The sequence below is a fragment of the Centrocercus urophasianus genome, unplaced genomic scaffold, assembly GCF_019232065.1.
Source record: "Centrocercus urophasianus isolate 14NV4802_14NV808 unplaced genomic scaffold, USGS_Curo_1.0 seq_14, whole genome shotgun sequence".
Taxonomy (NCBI): domain Eukaryota; kingdom Metazoa; phylum Chordata; class Aves; order Galliformes; family Phasianidae; genus Centrocercus; species Centrocercus urophasianus.
Genome location: NW_024884586.1, coordinates 38287809 through 38307847, shown reverse-complemented (window position 1 = coordinate 38307847; position 20039 = coordinate 38287809). Strand labels below are relative to the sequence as shown.

Below are 20039 nucleotides of genomic sequence, written 5' to 3'. Positions count from 1 at the left end.
GGTCAGAATGTTTGTTTGAACTTTTTTTTTTTATAACAATGTATAAATGCATCAGTGTGCACGAAGTCTACCTTGGTATAGTTAAAGGAGCAAGTTCAGTCTAGACCATCTCCTGCTTTGAAATCTTATTAGTTAAAAGCTTGATAACAATCCTGTTCTTCGTTCAGATTGACAATACTCAATTGTCAATCACTTGGAAATTACAGAATTCAGGAGAATTTAAATCTTTGAATTTAGCTTCTTGTTCGAAGGATCAAGTAATCTTTAAAATAAAACCTCATTTTATATGTGCTGGAGGCTGAGTTTGTTTCATTCAGAATGTGTAATATTAAAACAAAGTAACTTCTTGGTTTTGTTTTTCAGAAATGGAGGAACAAAATGCTGGATCTGGGACTGAAGACTTTAAAGGATTATGGGATTATACATTGAAGAGCCAGCAGGCGGAATGCCTGAGTGACTGAAGAAAATGGGTGCTAATGCATCTAACTACCCTCACTCATGTTCCCCAAGGGTAGGGGGAAATTCACAGGCACAACAGACATTCATAGGTAACTTCTCAGTTATCTTATTGTTTATGTAAATGGGTTGCTGGATTATATATGTACTGTATTTGAATTTCTTGCAGTGACACCATGCAGTTCTAATTTTCTAGGTCATCAGCTTGTATCTGCTCAAGCTTAGTAGTGCATGAAATTTGGTACTGTCCAATATCTGTTTAGCCTATGTAGGCATTAAGTTTGCAACTGGCAATCTGCCAGTTACTAGTAAACAGATGTCAGATTATTTATAAATAAGTGCTTTCAGATAATTCAGTCAAAAAGGGAAGACTAATAAGTTCAGAGAGCAGCTGCTGTCTGTTAGCAGTACCTTTGATTTTTCATTCTTCCTCAGATGTTCTGTGCAATGTTCTCTAAGCACAGAACCCTCCTGATCCTCAGTACTTCCTGTAGTATTGGTAATGTTTGTAGGAGGAGAGGAGATGATTTATTACCAGAAAGGTTCCTCTAGTAGTAAACCTGTTAAAGTAACTGGCAATCTTGAAGACAACTTTTTCTGCCCTTCTCCTGTTTGTGGAAGTTGGGGTGAGGAGAGGAGTGTTGCTTATTTTCTTAACCACCTTATTTACAAGGAAGGGTTCTGCTTAACTAGAAACTTCACAAAGCTCTTAAGAAATTACTTACTCATCCCAGTCGTAACTGGGGCAGCTACCAACTTTATATGCTGCTCAGTCTAGCCACGAAAAGACTTCAGCGTAGCTCTCAGTACTGTCATGATATTAATGATAAATAGTTAGGTGATGAATCTAAAAGGCACTATTTCAAAAGACAATCTTTTTTCAAAAGAAAAACAAAAAGCCACCCTGACAGCTTGAAGAATGATCTTTTTTGTAAATAACATAAATACTTTATAAATGCTTTTCTCCTTTATGCCTTGCCTTGCCTCAGTGTATCAGTACTTAATAATATGCAGTGACTCTTCTTAATCACCGCTGAAAGAATTGTGGCATCCTTAGCAGAGAGAAATTTACTTGCTTTGTAACTTGTGTTTTGTTTTATCATCTCAGCCTTTGTATCATTACAAACTTTTAGAGATCTGAGTAGAGGACAGCACACAAGCTATTTTATATTTATGTTATATGAGAATTTCTGCTCTGGACAAAAAACTGCATATGTGTGCTTGTGCTGAGTCAAGAAAGAACTTAAGGCTTTATGTGTCTTCAGTGTATCGTAACTAAGAGTAGTGAAATACTTGTCCCAGTTGTTACGTACATTATTTCTAAAATCACAGTCAAGACTATCGCTGAAGTTGATCTACCTTTGTATTGAAGAGAAACCCCATGCAGGTCCAAACAGCTCTTAAGAGGGGAAAGTTCCAAAGGTTTTGTTAAATTGCATAGCAAATTTGTCTGTTTGTACATGGAAGCTTTTGGTAATGCTCCTCAGTATTAAACCCCAGATAGAAACCTATTTTTTAGTATTTCACAAAGCAATTCCTCAGTAGGTTACAGATCTATCTAGAGTCTTTTTTTGATAAAGGTCTAAGAGCATGTCGTTGTTTCCTTTTAGGCAATGAAAAATGAGTGTTCTGATTCATTAAAATAATAAAACAAAAATTCTTCATGGAAATTTTCTGATGCTACGGTGGCACTTCTGCACGTGCCTTAGTAAAGTAACTGCTCTTTATGTAACATTGGCAAGTATCCATTGTCCTGCTTTGTGGTCATTGGCTTTTTCTTGAATCTTGTTTGAATAGCTGGTTTGTTGTAGCTCTCAATAGAAAATAGTTTTGTCCTAAAATTGGCTGAGATTTTAATCGCCTGTGAGAATAACCATGCTTTTCCTCTACATGAACTTTTTCAGATTCTTCTCTGTGTAGTAGGTACTAGCTCTGCTTACTGCCCAAAAGCAGAACTGAAAATATGAGAATTGATGTAAGAGCTCAAAGTGCATCAGTATTTCAGTTTTAGCAAAAGCTTACTAGTTAATCTCTTGCTGTTTGTCTACAGCATTCAGATTTCACACAATTTTCTAGGGCAGTACGTCTGTTCAAGATGTTAAAAACTAATTATAGAGCTGTATTTAAAAATAAGTGTGTTGGCATGCGAAGGACTAGACAAATCCTGTTATTCGTTGTCAAGTGCCCAACTAATTTCTCTTGGGAGTCATCTGTTTCTTGTAAGTATTATCTGTTCAAAACTAAGTATGATGTAGGGGCTTTTTAATAACACTTAATAGATTGCTACCTTTTATTATAGTAGTGGGCAGTAAATTTTTACTTCCTAATTCTAATCCTGCCTTCTGAAGGAATACAGGTAGGTCAGGAAGATTCAGAGTTGTCTTTGATAGATACTGAATCACCAGTTATTGAAGTACTGGAAAGACTGTGCTGATACATCACTACTTCTGCTTCTGGCAAAAAGCAGCTGTGGTGACAGCTGTATTAGCAGCAGTGCTTTATCTAAGTGTAGGGGTTAATAGTGCTGTTTGCAGTAATTCTGAAGTGAAATCCTGAATGTATCCTGGGGTATGCAAAGGTTTGAGTGGTATTGTAGCATCTTGAGGTGATTCGAGCATAAGTAATACTTGATGGCAGCCTTCAGGGAGGAGAAATTGAGATTCTGGTGTCCTAGTTCTTGTTCAGCAGAACGTAAGGGAATATTGTACATATTCAGATTCACTGTTGGAATCCAAAATACTTAATAATGAGCTATTCCTCAGAACAGTATTACAGAATGTTCGAAGTGTGGTTACACTTCTACTGTGAAATGTAATCCATACTTTTTCAGTGGAGCAGAAATTCTAGGTTCATCTCAACAGGGAACTGATTCTCCTCATTTCTATTGTAATATCTAGTATATCATGTGGAGAGAGTGTTTATGGTGGATTTTGCAGTATGATCTCTTTGTCAAAGCAGTTCTGAGTTACTGGTATATTCCTTTAAATTGATTTGAATGTCTTGAAATTTCAGTGTTTAATGACATGTGGCTTGATTGAACAAAACTTCATGTAGCATGACTAAAATGGTCTTTCCTCTAAGTCACGAAGGCTACTTCCCCAAACTTTCACTAAAAATGAATCTATTACATTGGGGTGATCTGGGGGAGTTTTACTTAAATTGATTTAAAAGCCAGTGTATAGCTTACTTAAAATTATTGAGGCTTAAGTAAGATGAGAATCTACTGAAATCTTAACTTGCTAGATTTGCCATGTTCTCAAATACAACTTTGAATTGTTCCTGTTATATTCCAGCTTCATGATAGTATTTGAAATAATGTGGTAACTAAGAGACCATAACACAGTATATACTTAAAGTGGCTGACCCGTAACATCACTGCAAGTAGCATCACATCAGATCTGACTGAAACATATGGACCAGAGGCAAGTGGCTGAAAGATACAGAAGACCACACAAACTATGTGGTGGTTGCACGTCCTTTAATCTTAAACACTTCAAAAAGTGAACAAGTAGTACAATTGTTCAAGTTTATTAGAAGAAAAAAAAAAAACTATTGCCTGTTGCCAACAGAGAATTTGACAAATATATTTCGATCTAAATCAATTACAGTGTTATTTATACCATTTACAAATGTCTTATTTTCTTACATTGTCTGGAAGTTGTTGGTTTGTACTTTTTTTTTCCTCCCTGTAAAGTCTGAGTCTTCCACCATCTGGTTTCAGTGAAAATTCTGGAATTTAAACGAGAAAATAGCCCTGTAATGAGTCACACTTCTTTTTAAACTGCAGATTTTTAACCACCTTAATAAAAATTCAGTTTTAGTAACAGTGTGGTGTTGTATGTCCTGCTAGCATTGAAGCATCAGTGGAGGGTTCTTCTAGTAGAACAGGTCAGATGTGTAATGCAGATTATGTTGGGGGGAAGTCTATTTTTTTTCGTTACATGTTTAGATCACAACATGATTTACGTGTAAATGAACACTGAGGAAGAATTTGTGTGCATTCTTTTAATTGCATAATGTTCCATTCAAAGTAAATCTTTGACAACAGTAAGGTTTAGGTGTTCCCTATTGTCTTAAATGGAGCTCAAACACAAACTGGAAACTGCTCTGTGAAAGGAGTCCATTTTATGTTTTAACTTTCAGCATTACTTGATAATGCACAAGATTTCTATTTCGTTGTTAAAATTTGGACTGGCATTTGATTTATTGTATTTAATTTTCCCAACCCCTTTAGTATTGTATTCTCTTACTTTGTTTTGCAGTATTTTTTCTCTTTTTACTGTATTAGGTATCTAATGCCAAGTGTGTTTTTTCTGGTTAAAATTATTCTTAATGTTAGAAGAACTGGATTTGGAAAGCACTTTGAAAGTTGGGGGTGCTATTATTTCATTAAGCTTTAAAAAAACCCTGTATTTCTTGCTTCTCCTGGAGTTAATACAATGAAACTTGTAATATTATGAGCACAATTCTCTCTTCCTGCTTTGGTAAGCATGTATGTGCCACAGAACTGCATCAATTGGCACTGCCTGGCTCTTCTAATTGAGAAAATTACAAGTTTTAATTATAGATTATTTAGTAGCTTTAATAGTAAACATCAACTTTATAATAATAAAAACAAACTCAGGCTTTCAGATTGTTTGAATTATCTGTGAGGAGAAGGAAAAAACTGCATAACTTTCAGATACTCTGATGAACTGTTTGAGTATGACAGACCTTTCTTTTAAGTTTAAGGAATAAATGTTTTTAATTTTCCTTTCTTTTGCTTTCAGGAACATCATCCTATTCTCATCAAGGTTATGGCTGTGAATCAAAGCTCTATAGCCTTGACCATGGCCATGAGAAACCTCAAGACAAGAAAAAGAAAACCTCTGGCCTTGCCACCCTCAAAAAGAAATTCATTAAGCGTCGGAAATCCAGCCGATCTGCTGATCATGCCAAGCAGATGAGAGAGCTCCTCTCAGGCTGGGATGTCAGAGATGTTAATGCATTAGTAGAAGAATATGAAGGGACATCAGCCTTAAAGGAACTTTACCTACAAGCTAATTTGGCAAGACCTGAAGCCAGGACGCTGCAAAAAGACATGGCTGAACTGTATCAGTACAAATATTGCACCGATGTAGACTTAATATTTCAAGAAACTTGTTTTCCTGTGCATCGTGCAATATTAGCAGCAAGATGTCCGTTTTTTAAGACGCTGCTTTCTTCCTCACCAGAATATGGGGCAGAAATAATAATGGACATTAACACAGCTGGCATAGATATGCCTATGTTTTCAGCTTTGTTACACTACCTTTATACAGGAGAGTTTGGCATGGAGGATTCAAGATTCCAGAACGTTGATATTCTTGTGCAGCTTAGTGAAGAGTTTGGAACACCGAATTCATTAGATGTTGATATGCGTGCGCTGTTTGATTACATGTGCTATTACGATGTGGTTCTTAGCTTCTCCTCCAACTCTGACTTAGTTGAAACTTTTGGTGGAAGTCAGAACTGTCTAGAAGAAGAGCTCAGAGCTCACAAAGCTATTATTTCATCACGATCACCGTTTTTTCGTCACTTGCTGCAGAGGAGAATACGGACTGGTGAAGAGATCACAGACCGAACTCTACGAACTCCAACTAGAATTATATTGGATGAATCTATCATACCAAAAAAATATGCTAAGGTCATCTTGAACTGTATGTATACAGATGTGGTGGACCTCTCAGTTTTGCACTCAAGCCCTTCAGTGGGCAGCTTAAGTGAAGTTCAGGCTCTTGTTGCAGGAAAGCTAAACATGACTAGGGCTGAAGAAGCTATGGAACTTTACCACATAGCACTGTTCTTGGAGTTTAACATGCTTGCACAAGGTAGGTAGTACTGTCCTTTCTGTGGAATAAATGATGTTATTAGAACAGTTTTTTATCTTGCAGCTCACAGAGTCATAGAGTGGTCTGGATTGGAAGGGACCTTAAAAATCATCTAGTTCCAACCCACTTACTAAGGGCAAGGATGCCTTCCACTAGGGTAGTTCAATCATAATTGGGTTAGATATTAACTTCTTCAAGAAGATGTTTATGGTAAATTATTGAAAGTAATTAGGTTGTGAACTTCCACAGTAGTTCAAACAGTAGCTTAAAAAATAAAGGAAAGGAAAAGATATTTTTTTTCCCTCCTTTTTCCATTTGAGCAAGTCTATTTTCTTCTTACCTATGTAGCAGCCAGTGAACTGTCAGTGGGTAGTCTTTGTTTGTTTTGCCTTCCAGTAATTATCTCCTTTCTTCAGGAGTAGAGGCAGGATGTACTGTGAGTATTATGCTTGTATACCTCTTGGCTTAAGAATGGCAAGAAAGTGAGATGCACTTGCTTCAGTCTCTGTGCTGTGCCCATAATCGGATAAAATAGCCTTCTGCAATGGAACTTGGAGTCCTATTCACTCGTATTTCAAGTGCCTCTTCTTTTCAAAATGTAAATGCACGATAACTGTAGTCTTCCTTAATTAACATTTAAATAAGGAAGTATAAATAGAAGCTGTCTGTGGGATCCAGGGAGTGTTTCTGACCTGATTGTGAATGTACCTCTATTAATGTGTCTCTTCCATTCTGGAATTCTACGTGTTAGCTGAGGGTGCTGTTGCTGAAGGGTGGGAAAAGCTGAATTTCTTTGAGCATCCCAACTAGCAGAATTAGTGATGTCTGTTCTCATTGAATAGTTCAAACTCTTTCTAGAGTAGCTTACCCTGTAGCCTGATCAGCAGAAGCTATCATTTGCAGTGTTTGTCTTCACGAAGAATTGAGAAGGCTTGAAGAGTGTGTAAAATGCTAGCGTCTTAATCTGCAGTCTCTCATAGAGTGTGTATTCCTTTCTGAAAATAAGGTTCTTTACTCTATTTGTGGTTTAAAAAAAAAAATACAGAATCATCCGTTTTCTTTTTGAAAGCCATTAGTTTAAGTCTTGCATTCTAACTGATTTGCACTGTAAGTACGCATAATGAGTCTTGCTGTCAGTGGTTGGCAACATAGTTGAAGAAAAGAAATTTTTCCCATCTGTGAGTTGGAGATAATACATCTGTGTTTTCCAGGGACAGAAGAAATGCTATGTGAGGGCTTTTAACTGCAATGAGCATCGTTATTGAAGTATGATATTTCAAATATGTATAGCAAGTCTTGATATTTCTGATCTTTATCAGCTTTCATTTACAATTCCTTTTCTGGGGCTAAATGAGGTGTGGGGCAGAGGATACAAGAGATCTTAAGAAAAGGAATTATTTAGTGTTGATACTAAGTGATCTTGCATGTTGACAAGCTGTAAACTTAAATTATTTCTTCTGTAGTTTGTGTCAAAGGAGGTACACCAAGCCTTCAGTCTTGCTGATCGAAGGTGACGTTGTAAGATTTAACTGTACTAATACTGAGGGACTCTCAACTCTTGGAAAGTTGATTCCTGCGCGTAAGGGCTGGCGAGTTGCAGAGTCTGCAAAGCACTGGCTGGTGAGCTAATGCCTCCTGTGGTGCTTTGCTCTTTCACCTGTTGGTGTTCAGACAACTTAGTAGATATAATATATGTAATGGGAGTTGCAGTTGCTTCTGACTTCTGACCTTGGTGGTGGGGAATGATAGTTTTACTTTTGAGGTGAGAAACTGAGAATAACTGAGAAAAAAATGGGATTTGCTTGAGCTAGTTAAAGAAAATAACTGTTTACAGTAGATGTTTACAACTTCTAGCTATCAAATGGAATACTGTATTAACACTGCAGAAATAGATCATACTCTGTTACTTCAGCCTAACAGTGGGTTAGAGCTGTATCAAACTGTGAATTATAGAGGATGTGGGGAACTAATCAGTAACTTGTATATTCCCTTGAGGCTGGTGTTAGGAAACTAATTTTCACATGATGCTGGAAGTTGAAATAATCCTGCTGAAATAAAGCTGTCAGGAAACAGAGGAGATTTGTTCTGAGGTATGCTGCCACAGGAATGAGAATGTTCTTAAACTTGATTTTTGTTGTTTACCTGGAAACGCAGTGTTTAAATGAAGTGTGGAAGTGGCAAAAATTTTACTGTAGAGGAAATAATGTTAGATTCATTCCTATACAATATGAATTCATACTACTTGAGAGCAGGGTATTTGTAGATCAACTGAAAGCAAGAAAAGGAAAATGAGTTGAAATGGAACGTGATGTAAACGTACAGTTTCTCAGTGTCTGATTATTTTGGTGCATGCCCTTACATAAGTGCTAAAAGGATTAATGTGCTGGGGGAATATTAATGAGGGAATTAAACTGTGAATGAAACCTGCACTGAGATGCTGAATAGTTATGCACTGTTTCATAAATGAACAGAATATAATTCTCTCAGACTGGAAATCTGAACTGGAGCAACTGAGAAATTTGAAGGTGTTCTGAAGAAGCAGTGTAACTTCTTTCAAAACCAATCAGTGCGTCCTAAGTCAGTACTCTCCATTAATGCAAGATCAGTTGATGCTGCTTTAAAATACATTGTATGAACCAGTGCTAACAAGGTGTTAATTTTTTCTAGCTGAAGGGTTTTTCCTCACCTTAAGGGATGCTAATGCAGCTGCATTAGCACCTGCCGGTTTCTGGAGCTTGGTTAAGTATGTGATGGTAAGGGGTGAGAGACTTGTTATCCCTTGGGGAGAAGCACAGTAAAAGTGGGGAAGGATCAAAACTTAGCATGTTATACAATGGTAGTAAACTCGGGCCATTTTGCCTACCTATCCACCCCTACAGTCACTGAGATTCCATTTGTTAACTTGAACTAATTACAGTGTTACAGGTGAGTGCTGTGTTAGGTAGCTACAAGAAAAAGCAGCAAGCAGTCTGTAGGAAATCTGTATGTGGCAGTGAAGTCGGTATCCAGTAGTTTCATACTTCATTTGCTGAGTTCATGTTTAGATCGTTGCTATTGAAAAGTAAAGAATTGTTATGATAGTCTTATAATTGAAATTAAAAGGATGCTTATTTGATCAGGAAAAACTGTATGCCCGTACTTGGCTGTCTAATCACTGCTGTTAGCAGTTTAAAGCTGTTCCTCCTTTCTTATTTCGGCATCAGCATTTCAGCATGTATTCTAGCATCTTGTTCTCCCTTAAGAGTTGTAATACTGTAAGAGTTGTCATTAATGTGAGGAGATGAATCTTCATCTCAGTAGTGTCCCTCTCATTCCCAGTGTTATAGCTAGCATACTTTGTGCTAGAAGCTGTAACTCAGACATCTGACTTCTAGACACTACACAGATGATGCTGTAAGAGGTAAAATTGCAGTTAGTTGTTGGAGTCCACTGAGCAGGCAGTTCTCATGAAGTCTCTCATCTTGGTCCTCTGATAGTGCTTTTCTACTCCGTGCTGCAGGCACCCAGTTTGACCCAAGGTCTGTCACCGGTGTGATCGGTCAGCTTTTGCAGTAGCTAATTTAATAAAAAGTCTTAAGTTTCTTCTCTAGATTTCTACATGTTCCCTAGCTCAAATTTTCGATTAGGCTCACTCAAGCTAGCCAATTCCAAATGTGCTAAAGCTTGTTTCCCTGGTTTCCTGGAAAATATTTGGGTCTCAATATATGCAAGTCTGGATGTTCTTTACAACTCATTTTACTCACTTTAACCCAGTTTTGGCTGGATGCTTGTAGCTGAGCATTAAGTGAAGTTGATGTATTTTAAACTTGATCAACTTTTTTTTAATTTATTCTAAGCAATTTTAGTTTCATTTGACTGCAGATTACTTTGTAAGTATCCAGATGTCATTTTTCATCAGTTTTAGCATCAGCTTTGACTCTATGTGAAATCTTCTTGCTCCTAACAGTGATAAAGGTGTGTTTTAATAGTTTCCCTGTGATTAAGTCACGATGATTTGGCTATGTGCTAAGAGTCTTTACTGTCAAAGTAAAGCAAGATTGTTTAAAATTTCTTTTGGCTTCACCTTGACTTAATGATCAGCTTAAACAGATCGTTTATCTTACAAAGGAAACTGAAAACAAACTAATGTGAATAAATGAACTAATCAGCAAGGATATTTAATTTCTAGATCTGATCTTAGCAAAACACATTTGTGCTAATAACCCAGAAACTGTTATTAGAGGTTCTGTAGTATTTAACTATCAAAAAGTAAAGCTCTTTACTGCTTTTGCAGAGACTGTGAGGATTAGAGCCTTTTTCAGGATGCTCAATCACATCCCTCAGGAGAACGTTGCTGTTCGTCCTGTTTTATTTCTTTTTCTCTCTACTTGTTACCTTGCTGCGCTCTGAGACTGTACTGGTGATTGATCCAATGCACTGGCTCACAAAATCAGATGTAAAATCACTTATCCCTTCCTCTTCAATAGCACCGTTATTAAAACTGGACCACTTCCCTAATTCTGTTTGCTGCATGTGGTGAAAACAATCTCCCCTTCTGGCTTTGCTGTGCTGCCACATCCACCACGGTTTCAGAGAAGTTTGACTCAAGTATCTTAATTGTTGGTTACCTATGCTGAATGTACGAATGTATGAATCTTGGCCCTGTTGCTTACTGTCATGAGTAGTCCTGTTGAGGTGGTGGCACGATATGACTTTTCTGTTGCAGATTCCTACAGCAGTAGTCATGCCTGGGAATAGTAAGGTAAAAGAAAATGCCAGAAAGTTTTCTAAATTAGTACAAAGTAAAAAATAACACGAACCCAGGCTTTTAACTATGCATTTCCTTCCTTTTATTTTTAGGTATTTTCTTTATTCTTGACAAGAGTGAGAATACACTTTAAAATAAAGTCATATTTAGTAGCACAGTCTTTGATCTAGAGGCTGATATCATGTGACATCAAAAGTACCCTTGATCTCAGCAGGACTGAAATACTGGAGCACCAGAAAGCCCACAGTAACAGTATTAAATACGCACAAATGTATTGTGGGAAGATTATAGCAAGTATGTCAGTTAAGTGCAGTATGAATTCTCTAAGGATCTAGTCTGGCACTTTAAACTATAAAAGAAACAGGGTATAATTAAGTAAATATTATCATATATCTGACCTGTTACTTTCTTAACATGATTCGCTTGTGCTCAAGTCTGAAATTACTACTTAAATTTTATGTTAAGAAAATGAAGATGAGAGAGATCAGGAAGTAGAAAGTCTTTCTTACGGTATTGTTACGTGCTAGAGCTATATGTAAAGAAAGAATTTTACCCAGTGGTGCGATCAGAGTTGCAATTGGGCATATAATTGTGATGTTGCAAACAATTTCTTGCAGTGAAACAAGTTTGATCACCTGTTTTCCATCTTTCATTTCAGTCACCTGTTTTCTAGAAGTATTCAGCTAAAATGCTGACTGCTGGTGGCTGGTAGCAGCCCTGCTGAACATCAGCTCTTTCTTCCCCTGCCTTTCATTGTCTCTGTGTTAAATTTCTCTTTCCAATTTATTGGATAAATTGGCAACATTTGCTTCTGTCCCACGATTGTTTTCTGCTTAAGCTGATGTAGCTAAGCTGCCTGCTGCTGAATGTGCTGCTTAAGGAATGCTGACGCTCAGTCCAGGGCCGTTATCGACTGGCTGCCAAAGATGTAAATGCAGATTTTGGGCTTCCTAAATCCGTATGCTGTGCTTATGGTAGGAGCAGGAGAGTGAATTGATTTGCATTGTTTGGGAGAGAAAGCATTAGAAAGAATTTTGCAATGGATTTTGAATGCCTTAAGCATGTATGAAGTATCTTAAATTTCTGGCTAAGCTTGTAACTTCAAAAATCCTTTTGTTAACATCTCAGATGAACTAACAGCTATATAATTTATTGCAACGCTATAAAATATTTTTAAGTTATACAGGTTGCATTGTTTTCATCTGCTCTAGAATTTATTATTTCAAACAGATGGATAATATGCTGTGTTAGAATTTACACCATTTATTGAATGTTCCCAGTGTGAAGAAGGCTAGCATGACACAAAATGCTGCTTAACCTTCCATTCATGTTTTGTTGTTGTTTTAATGATCTGAAGTGCTTTAAAGTGCTGCTGACTCCATATTTGAACTTGGCAAATAACAGTGCAGCATGCATTAACAGATCAGGTGTACTTTGAATTTAGCTTCTCAAAGACGGAATACACAAATGTTTTAAATTACTTTGTGTTTAGAAAAATCAGTGGAAGGATTAAAGTAGCTTGAAAGAGGTACTGAATGTATTTCAGAATTGTTTGAGTGCTTATGTCCTTAGACTCCTTGATGTCCAGGGCTGCTTCAGTTTTATCTTCTGCACAACACCTGTGGTGTTTTTCACCTCTGAGAAGCTAAAACTTAATTGTGTCAGTGTCAGAAAGTGGGAAGGGATAAAATGCACCTACAAGGCTTGGCATCTGTTAATATTCTCTCCTGGCAGCACCATGCTCTTTTGAAGGAGGGCTAGAGATTTCTAGCTGCTCTGAATTGTAGTGTTCTGCTTCAAACTGAAAAATCTAAAATGAGATGAAAGTAATCTGCTGGCAAAGTCAACATGCTGAAACTATCTTGCTTTGTAACTGCTGGATAAACAGTGGGTCCACAGTGCAATTATGGTAAAGTACAGGTTGTTACACTGCTGCTTATGGGAGATAATGGTACAGACTGGAAACTACAAGTTTTTAACTGAACTCTTCTGCTTTGCTCTTACTGGTTTTGTGGGTGATACTTGTATTGCTGTGTCTTGAATTCTGAGATCACTTATATCCGAAACAGATTTAAACCGTTTTTGGCTGCCACAAGAGGGTTGCTACTACTGTGCTGCCCACTTCGGTCTGCTTGGTCCAGTTTCTTATGCTGGTAATAAAATAATAAAAACACCTGGTTGCACAAACCCTAATGTGGAATCAAATTTGGCAGAATGGAGTTGGGTAGTAGACTGTGTAGCTACCTGAGTAGTGCTGTGACACAAGAACAGGGGGTGTAGAGTATAAGAGGAGGACAGTCTGGTCCAGTTCAGCTGTATGAGGAGGTTAGCGTTTGTGACTGTTTAAACATCCTACATGTGTGAGCTTCCTTCTAAGGACTTTTCTTCTAAAAGTACAGGTCACATTTGCATCCTTGGGTTTCTAAGATGCAGGAAGGAGGCTAAATGTCTTTCTCCTTTCTCGTTTCTGTTTGCACCAGACACTTGGTTAGAACTGCAAGGATGCCTATGGTTGGAAAGTGCTTCTTTGCAGCTTTTAAATACGTGGTAGTCCAGACAAGCTGTATATCATGACTTCAGACTGTTTTCTGCATGCTAGCGGATTCAAAATCATGGATCCCTGGTGCATGATCTCTTCTAACGTGACAAAATTTAGAAACTATTTAATAACATCTAGACCCTTTTTCATTGTCAAGATGAATTCTTATTTCTATTTCTCTTGGTGTGGTATGTGTGAGTTTAAGGGGAAAGGTTTCTACCACAAAATGACTTACAAAACTGTTAGGTTTAATTAGCAAAATCTTTGCTTAATCCTGCTTTTGTACACTGTTGAGGGCATTTAGTTTGTTCAGTGGGTTTGTCAACTGCCTTGACGAGATCCAGGCTACTGGTTAGTATGGTGAACGTGGGCTCAAGCTGTTTCTGCTTGCAAGGGCTGTAGAACATGTGAGAGGGAACTGGAGAAACAGAACTTGTTTGCAGGCAGGACCTAAGGCTATTGGCATTCAGCATAAAGAGGGTGTGAAATAAACTAATTTGTCCAAAATGTGATAAAGGTCATCTTTCATTTCTCCAGACTCCAAGCAGAATCTTTGAAATATACTGATGGTCAGAGAAGCTTGTGGTAGAGCACTTGGGGACATTGCTAATAAATCTTGGAACAGCTGTTGCTGCCTGAAAGTTATGAAACAGTGCTCATAGGAAAAAAATACTCTGTTCTGCTGTAGGGAACAATACTGTGGCTATTTGGTGGCTTTTTTGCCAAATGTCTGAATCTTAAAGCAAGAAAGCCTTTGGTCAAAGAAAAAGAAAGATTGTATTCCTTCCATGGCCAAAATTGAGTTGTCCTAATTTATTTAGGTGTTCAGAAAAACACTTTTCTTTTACTTCATCTTGCTTCAGAAGAAATACTTATACCCACTGTTCTGATGCATTTATAGAAGTACTTTGGAAAAGGACTGTTCCATTTACTAGTTATCCTAAATGAGCTTTTCATCTGATGTCATTCTGCTGGTAATTGTACAATAAGACTTCTTGGAAGAATTGAGACCAAGCTGATGCTCTGGTTCTATAAATCATAGAACTTGGATCCTCGGAACTGTCTTTCCACAGGTACATGGCTTTCTCTCTTTGCAACAGGAGCAGCTATCCTAAAATAAATACTGGGTAAAGAAATGGCCTGAAAGACTTTGGGATAAGGCTCTTTGTGCTTACAGTTCAAGTTTTCTTTTGTCTGATTTCAGTGAATATGTATTGCCTTTGAAATGAAACAATCCTTAGATGTAATCAGCTTTCTGAATTCAGGGGATGTAATCAGCTGCTGAAACCAGGCTGTATGCAAGCAGAATAATTAGAATGTGCAAGAAATTGGGATAGGATTTTAGCTGAATGAGACACAACAAGTGGCCTTTCAAACAACTGTATGTTTCTTATTTAGGGAAGTTAGCTCTTACTACTGTAACTGGGCACTGCAGGGGAAGGTTAGCTTTGTTGGCCTTGGCAAGTTTGTTGCAAACGTAATGTTTTCCAATCTTCAGAGCTCCAAAAGGGTGAATAAGAGGGTTGGGGTGTGGGTGAGGTGGGGACAGCACAATTCAGTGCAATGTCAGTCATAAATGGTGCAAGTAAAAATGTAAGCAGAAATGGATTCTGAAATGGAAAGCTTCCAGATTTCATTTGCTCATATTTTTGACGTGCTGAAGTTTTTTGGGCTTATTTTCAAAGTAACTTTTTTTTTAAACACTAGTTTGCATGTTCTTGAAGAGAATTTTTTTAAGAATTCAGAATACAATATTCATTAGGCTTCTGGAGGATTTGCACCTTTGAAAAGGGGCATTTCTCTGACTTATACCGAAAAAACAAGTAATGCGTTTTGGAGAGTGGTTCTGATCCTCTGTTCTCATCCAGGCCAGTGCTGATTAGGTTGATGGTCCAGGTTCCTCTAAACAAGTAATGCTGGAAGTTCACAGCTCGCTGTAGGCTGGTTCTTGCTATGAAGTTTAGAGGCCAACACACATAGTAAGGAATCTGTCCTTCTTTTTCATAGTTAAAATGTGTGACCTGATGGTAAGAGGTAATTCTGCATTACTTCAGTAATGGTAAAGGCTAAAACAGGTGTGTATGAACTGTTTCAACTTATTTCCCTTGGAGGCGGGGAAAAACAAAAGACAAATGGAGAGTCTAAAATGGAATTAATAGCATAATGATACTTTTAATACATCTTCTACGAGTGTATATGCTTCCATTAAATGTTTTGTTGGTGGCTCCATTGATACGTATGGTCTTATCTGAGACATATTAGGTGCATAGAAGTATGAATCATTCCAAGTGCTTGTTGAGGAAAGCTTTTTTGGTTATAAACTTGGCTAAATTATATTACTGTTGGGGGACAGTAGTGCCATAAATTTACTTGAAAATAAATAAAAACTGTATTTGTTCAGACATATTGATGAAACTTGTTGCAAGCACTCTCACTGAGTATTGATTGTATTTACTACAGTCACTGTGTTTTGTACTTGCAAGTTCAGGAAAATAAATATTGGAATATTCTTGTAATTAACATGCTGGCTGTTACAGTGTGGAGTAGAAATGCTCATATTTAATAGGACAGGTGAATTTGTAATATCCTTTTTGTTTTAACTGGCACTTTCTGTTACCACCTTTCCTTTGCTGCTTAAGCTTCCCATTTCAGTGGCTGTGCTCCTGCAGTCTTCCACAGCACATTCGTTACAATGATGCCTCATTCACAGTGTTAGTTGCAAGAGAGAGAGTCAACACTTAATATGCTGACCTAAGAAGAGAAGAAAGACTGTGTTTTTTATTCTATTAGTTGATGTTTTTTGTAAGGAAGCAGTTCAAAATCTGTAGCACCAGGAGTGTCTGTTTGGTCTTTGTGTTGACAAAAAGATTGCTACATTAAACATACATTGCTTTCTTCATCCAAGTGCTTGGTAAGGAGCTACATTTCTGTAAATAAGTCAGTTTTTTTCCCCGTCTGCTACAAGGATATTAAAAATGATAGCTTATAAGTAAAATAATTGCAATGTAAGCATTCTGCTGTCAGCCATCCAGGGACCTCTCGTGGGCATGAGCACAGCTATCATTTTGTGTCTATAGCGGATTGAGGCTGGAATGTCTAATTGTATAGTAGAATTTCTCTCAAATTGCTGTATAGTGCAAATAGAACTCGCATTGTGTGAGTATGTAAGCCAGATGTAGAAATGAAATCAGCACTGTGGTACAGTCTGTGAGCAGGGCAATCCCAGCTCCCTGCATTTTCAGCCCTCTTGCAGTGTTTCCTCTCAGTGATCCTGAATCTATTCCACTGTTTCTCAGAATGGAAAAATACCATGTCCTTCTCTTCAGAAGACACATACTCTGCAAAAGAGTAAATTCTAATGCAGCAGAAGCCCAGAGAAGCTGTAGCAGGCTTGGCCCAAGGCAGAGCACCTGCTCCTCGCACGCTTTCTCTCTTGTTCCATATCTGAAGAGGTGCTCTCTGTCCTGGCACCCCTCTGGCTTTGCCAGATGATGGCCTAAAGCAGATGCTCACTGCTTCCTGCCTTTACTGCTAGTCAGAAAACTACGCTTTACTGCCCTCGTGCTGTGCTGAGGAGCTGCGTATAAGCAGTACCTCACAGCTCTTGCTTCTGATCCTCTGCATGATCTGTCTCACAGTCCACGTGAAAAGTGACACCAGCAAAAAATCCCACCTGTATTAAGGCTTTTCTGCCTCTTCTGAATATGCTGTAACTAGTAATTGCTTGCATTCAAACCTGCAATTTTAAAATGAATTAAACATAGTGTGTTTAATGTGTGTTAATCAAAGGGCCTTCTAGTGTGGTTGAAATAGCTTTCAGACATTCACCTTGGCATGCCAGTAGAAGGAACGTTTCTTGTGGCTACAAGAGGTAAATGACCAAACAGAATCCTAAACCTCAGTTAAAAATTCAGTCAGAACTTAACCTTGTTTGCAGACCTTGGTCTGTAGGGCACTTCTGGTTTTATTCTCACTTTAACTGTAATGGGAGTCATGTACTCCTTTATATTACGTATTTTGATACTTCAGGATCTAAGTGACTCTATAACAGCTATATTGATTTGTTTTGCTTTGCTTTTGTTTCCTAGGCTGTGAAGATATTATTGCTGAGAGCATCTCTCTAGACACCTTAATTGCCATTTTGAAGTGGAGTTCTCAGCCATACGGTTCGAAGTGGGTTCATCGTCAAGCACTGCATTTCCTCTGTGAGGAGTTTACCCAGGTCATGACTTCAGATGTCTTCTATGAACTAAGCAAGGACCACCTGCTTACAGCTATTCAGTCTGACTATTTACAGGTAACCTGCAGTTCAGAATGTAGCTGGTTCTGCTTGAAGCGGGATATGTTGTGCCCCTGCCAGAAGCAATTGTGAGTAGCCTTAGATTGTAGTCAGAAGCTTTGTACATAAGCACTACTTTTTAAGAAGTAAAACACAAAACTGAAGTAGTGAATAAGAAAACTATTTTGTTCTTGGCTTGTCACACAACCCAAGCTGATGGTATATGCTGTTACTTAAGGTGTTGGTAATAGCTTAGAAACAGATGCAAATTATTTTAAATAAAGCTTTTGTGAGCTTAACATTTCCTTGCATGTTCAAGTGTTTTATTGAAAAGAAATAATAATGATTATTATGTAGTCATAATACTTATACTGCTACAATGTATATCCTAGTTAGAGGCAGTGAGAGTTAATAAATTCAGAAGGGTTTTTGTTGTTGTTTTTTTTTTTTTTTTAGTGAGGATACAAAAATGTCTTATCTGACAGGCACTGTGGAATCGATTTGTTTTTTTCTTTTTGCTTTGTAATGTTCCTTCAGTGAGTGTGGGTTTAGGGAGAGCAAACCATACTGACCAATGGAAAGCTTGTGGGGATTTTTTTGCTGCCACCTCCTTGGTGAATATATCTTTAATGATGGCTACCAAATACAGCATAAACAATATTAGACCCATTAAATTCTATCTGTCCTAGTCTTGCTTTTTAAAGTATGGAGTGTTAGAGGTTATTTAAAATTATTTGTTAGAAAACAAACTTAATTGTCTATGTTAGTTTTTCCTCTACATTTGTTCTTTGACTAGTATATGCTTGAGGTCATCATGTAGTTGATTTTAGTTACTGTAACTTCTCAGGCTGTGCAGATACTGAATTTGTAACATTAAGTAGAAGATCTAAACAATGCCCAGTGTTGGAATTGCCCCTTTTGAATCTGTTGTTTGGATGTAATACTAATTCTTCTTCCTAAGGATTCAGTAACTGACCTAAATGTAGGAATCAGAGTGGTGATATATCAGTAGTGCTCCTTGAAATGTTTAGAACAAGTACTATTAGGAGACATAAAACGCTTATTTTGCTACAGTTGTTTCTTTTTAACTATGAGAGGTTTGTGTCTGTTTGTGTGTCATTTAAACTGATCATATGTGGATTGCTGACTTTCTCTTTCTCCCAGGCAAGTGAACAAGATATTCTAAAATATCTAATTAAATGGGGAGAACACCAGTTGATGAAGAGAATAGCAGACCGAGGTGAGGATGCTTTTCAGCCATGTGCTGTCAAATCAAATAAACCATAATGTTTCTAAACCCTTATTCTGGGTAATCTGTAATCTAAGAAAATTTTGAAGCTGAGAAATCTGTGCTGCTCGTAGTGTAGTCAAAACTAGATGAGCACAAGAATCTTTTGAAAAGGGTAAATTGTCCTCTAGAGAAAAAAAAGAAAGCGTAGACATTCTGAAGGAGCTGAAGTAACTCAATCTGAAGAAGAATGTGCTTAGGGGGAATCTTAGCAATGTCTGACATGTCTTATGACAGTAAGAAAATACAGCCATGCTTTTTTCTTTGCCTCTCATCCTTTCAGTGGCTGCCATGAGGCATTAATTCCCTTCTTTTTTTTTTTTTTTCCTACTGCAAAGAAGAGTCAGTGCAACAGGTTGCCCAGAGAAGTTACAAAGTATTCATCCTTAGAGATAATGAAAGCCTCACAGATTATGAGCAATCTATCCTACCTACCTGAGAAGGAATGGGGAATAAGATGGTTGTGGCTTACTGTGTTTTTGAAATCTGCTGTTACTGCTTGCAGTACAACTGTTTTGTCATGGATGTTGGATGAGATGCAAGAACAACAACAAAAAAAGAGTTAAATGGTGTGATTTTTAGTGACCTAAGTACTAGAATTCTGTTTTTGAAACAAAATTTTATGTGTTTGATTTATGCGTGTTGGAACGTAATGGAGCAAGTTAAGCTGACTGAAATGGTGGCATAGCTGCTTGTTTGGAGTAATTGTGCAGCTTCCTGCTCTGTGATGATCATTAAGTAAATAGCTCATTCTATTTCCTGGGATCATTGGATGATGTGATGAACAAAAGCAGAAATAAAATCTGTCAAATTCTGTCAGACAGGGCCCAAATGTAGTCCCATGGTTTTATTTAAATGTAAGACACTTGCAACTGTGAATG

At 37.6% G+C, this 20039-nt stretch overlaps 1 protein-coding gene across 4 annotated transcripts in view; it reads left to right on the top strand.

Moving 5' to 3' along the window:
* BTBD7 (BTB domain containing 7) overlaps positions 1-20039 on the top strand; it is a 51584-nt gene that overhangs the window by 17842 nt on the left and 13703 nt on the right. For all 4 annotated transcript variants that reach the window (XM_042813365.1, XM_042813362.1, XM_042813364.1 and 1 more), the window contains exons 2-5: positions 364-548; positions 5226-6305; positions 17680-17888; positions 19035-19110. In XM_042813365.1, the coding sequence (XP_042669299.1) occupies positions 467-548; positions 5226-6305; positions 17680-17888; positions 19035-19110 (1447 nt within the window). In that variant the 5' untranslated portion in view covers positions 364-466. The remainder of the gene's footprint in view (positions 1-363; positions 549-5225; positions 6306-17679; positions 17889-19034; positions 19111-20039) is intronic.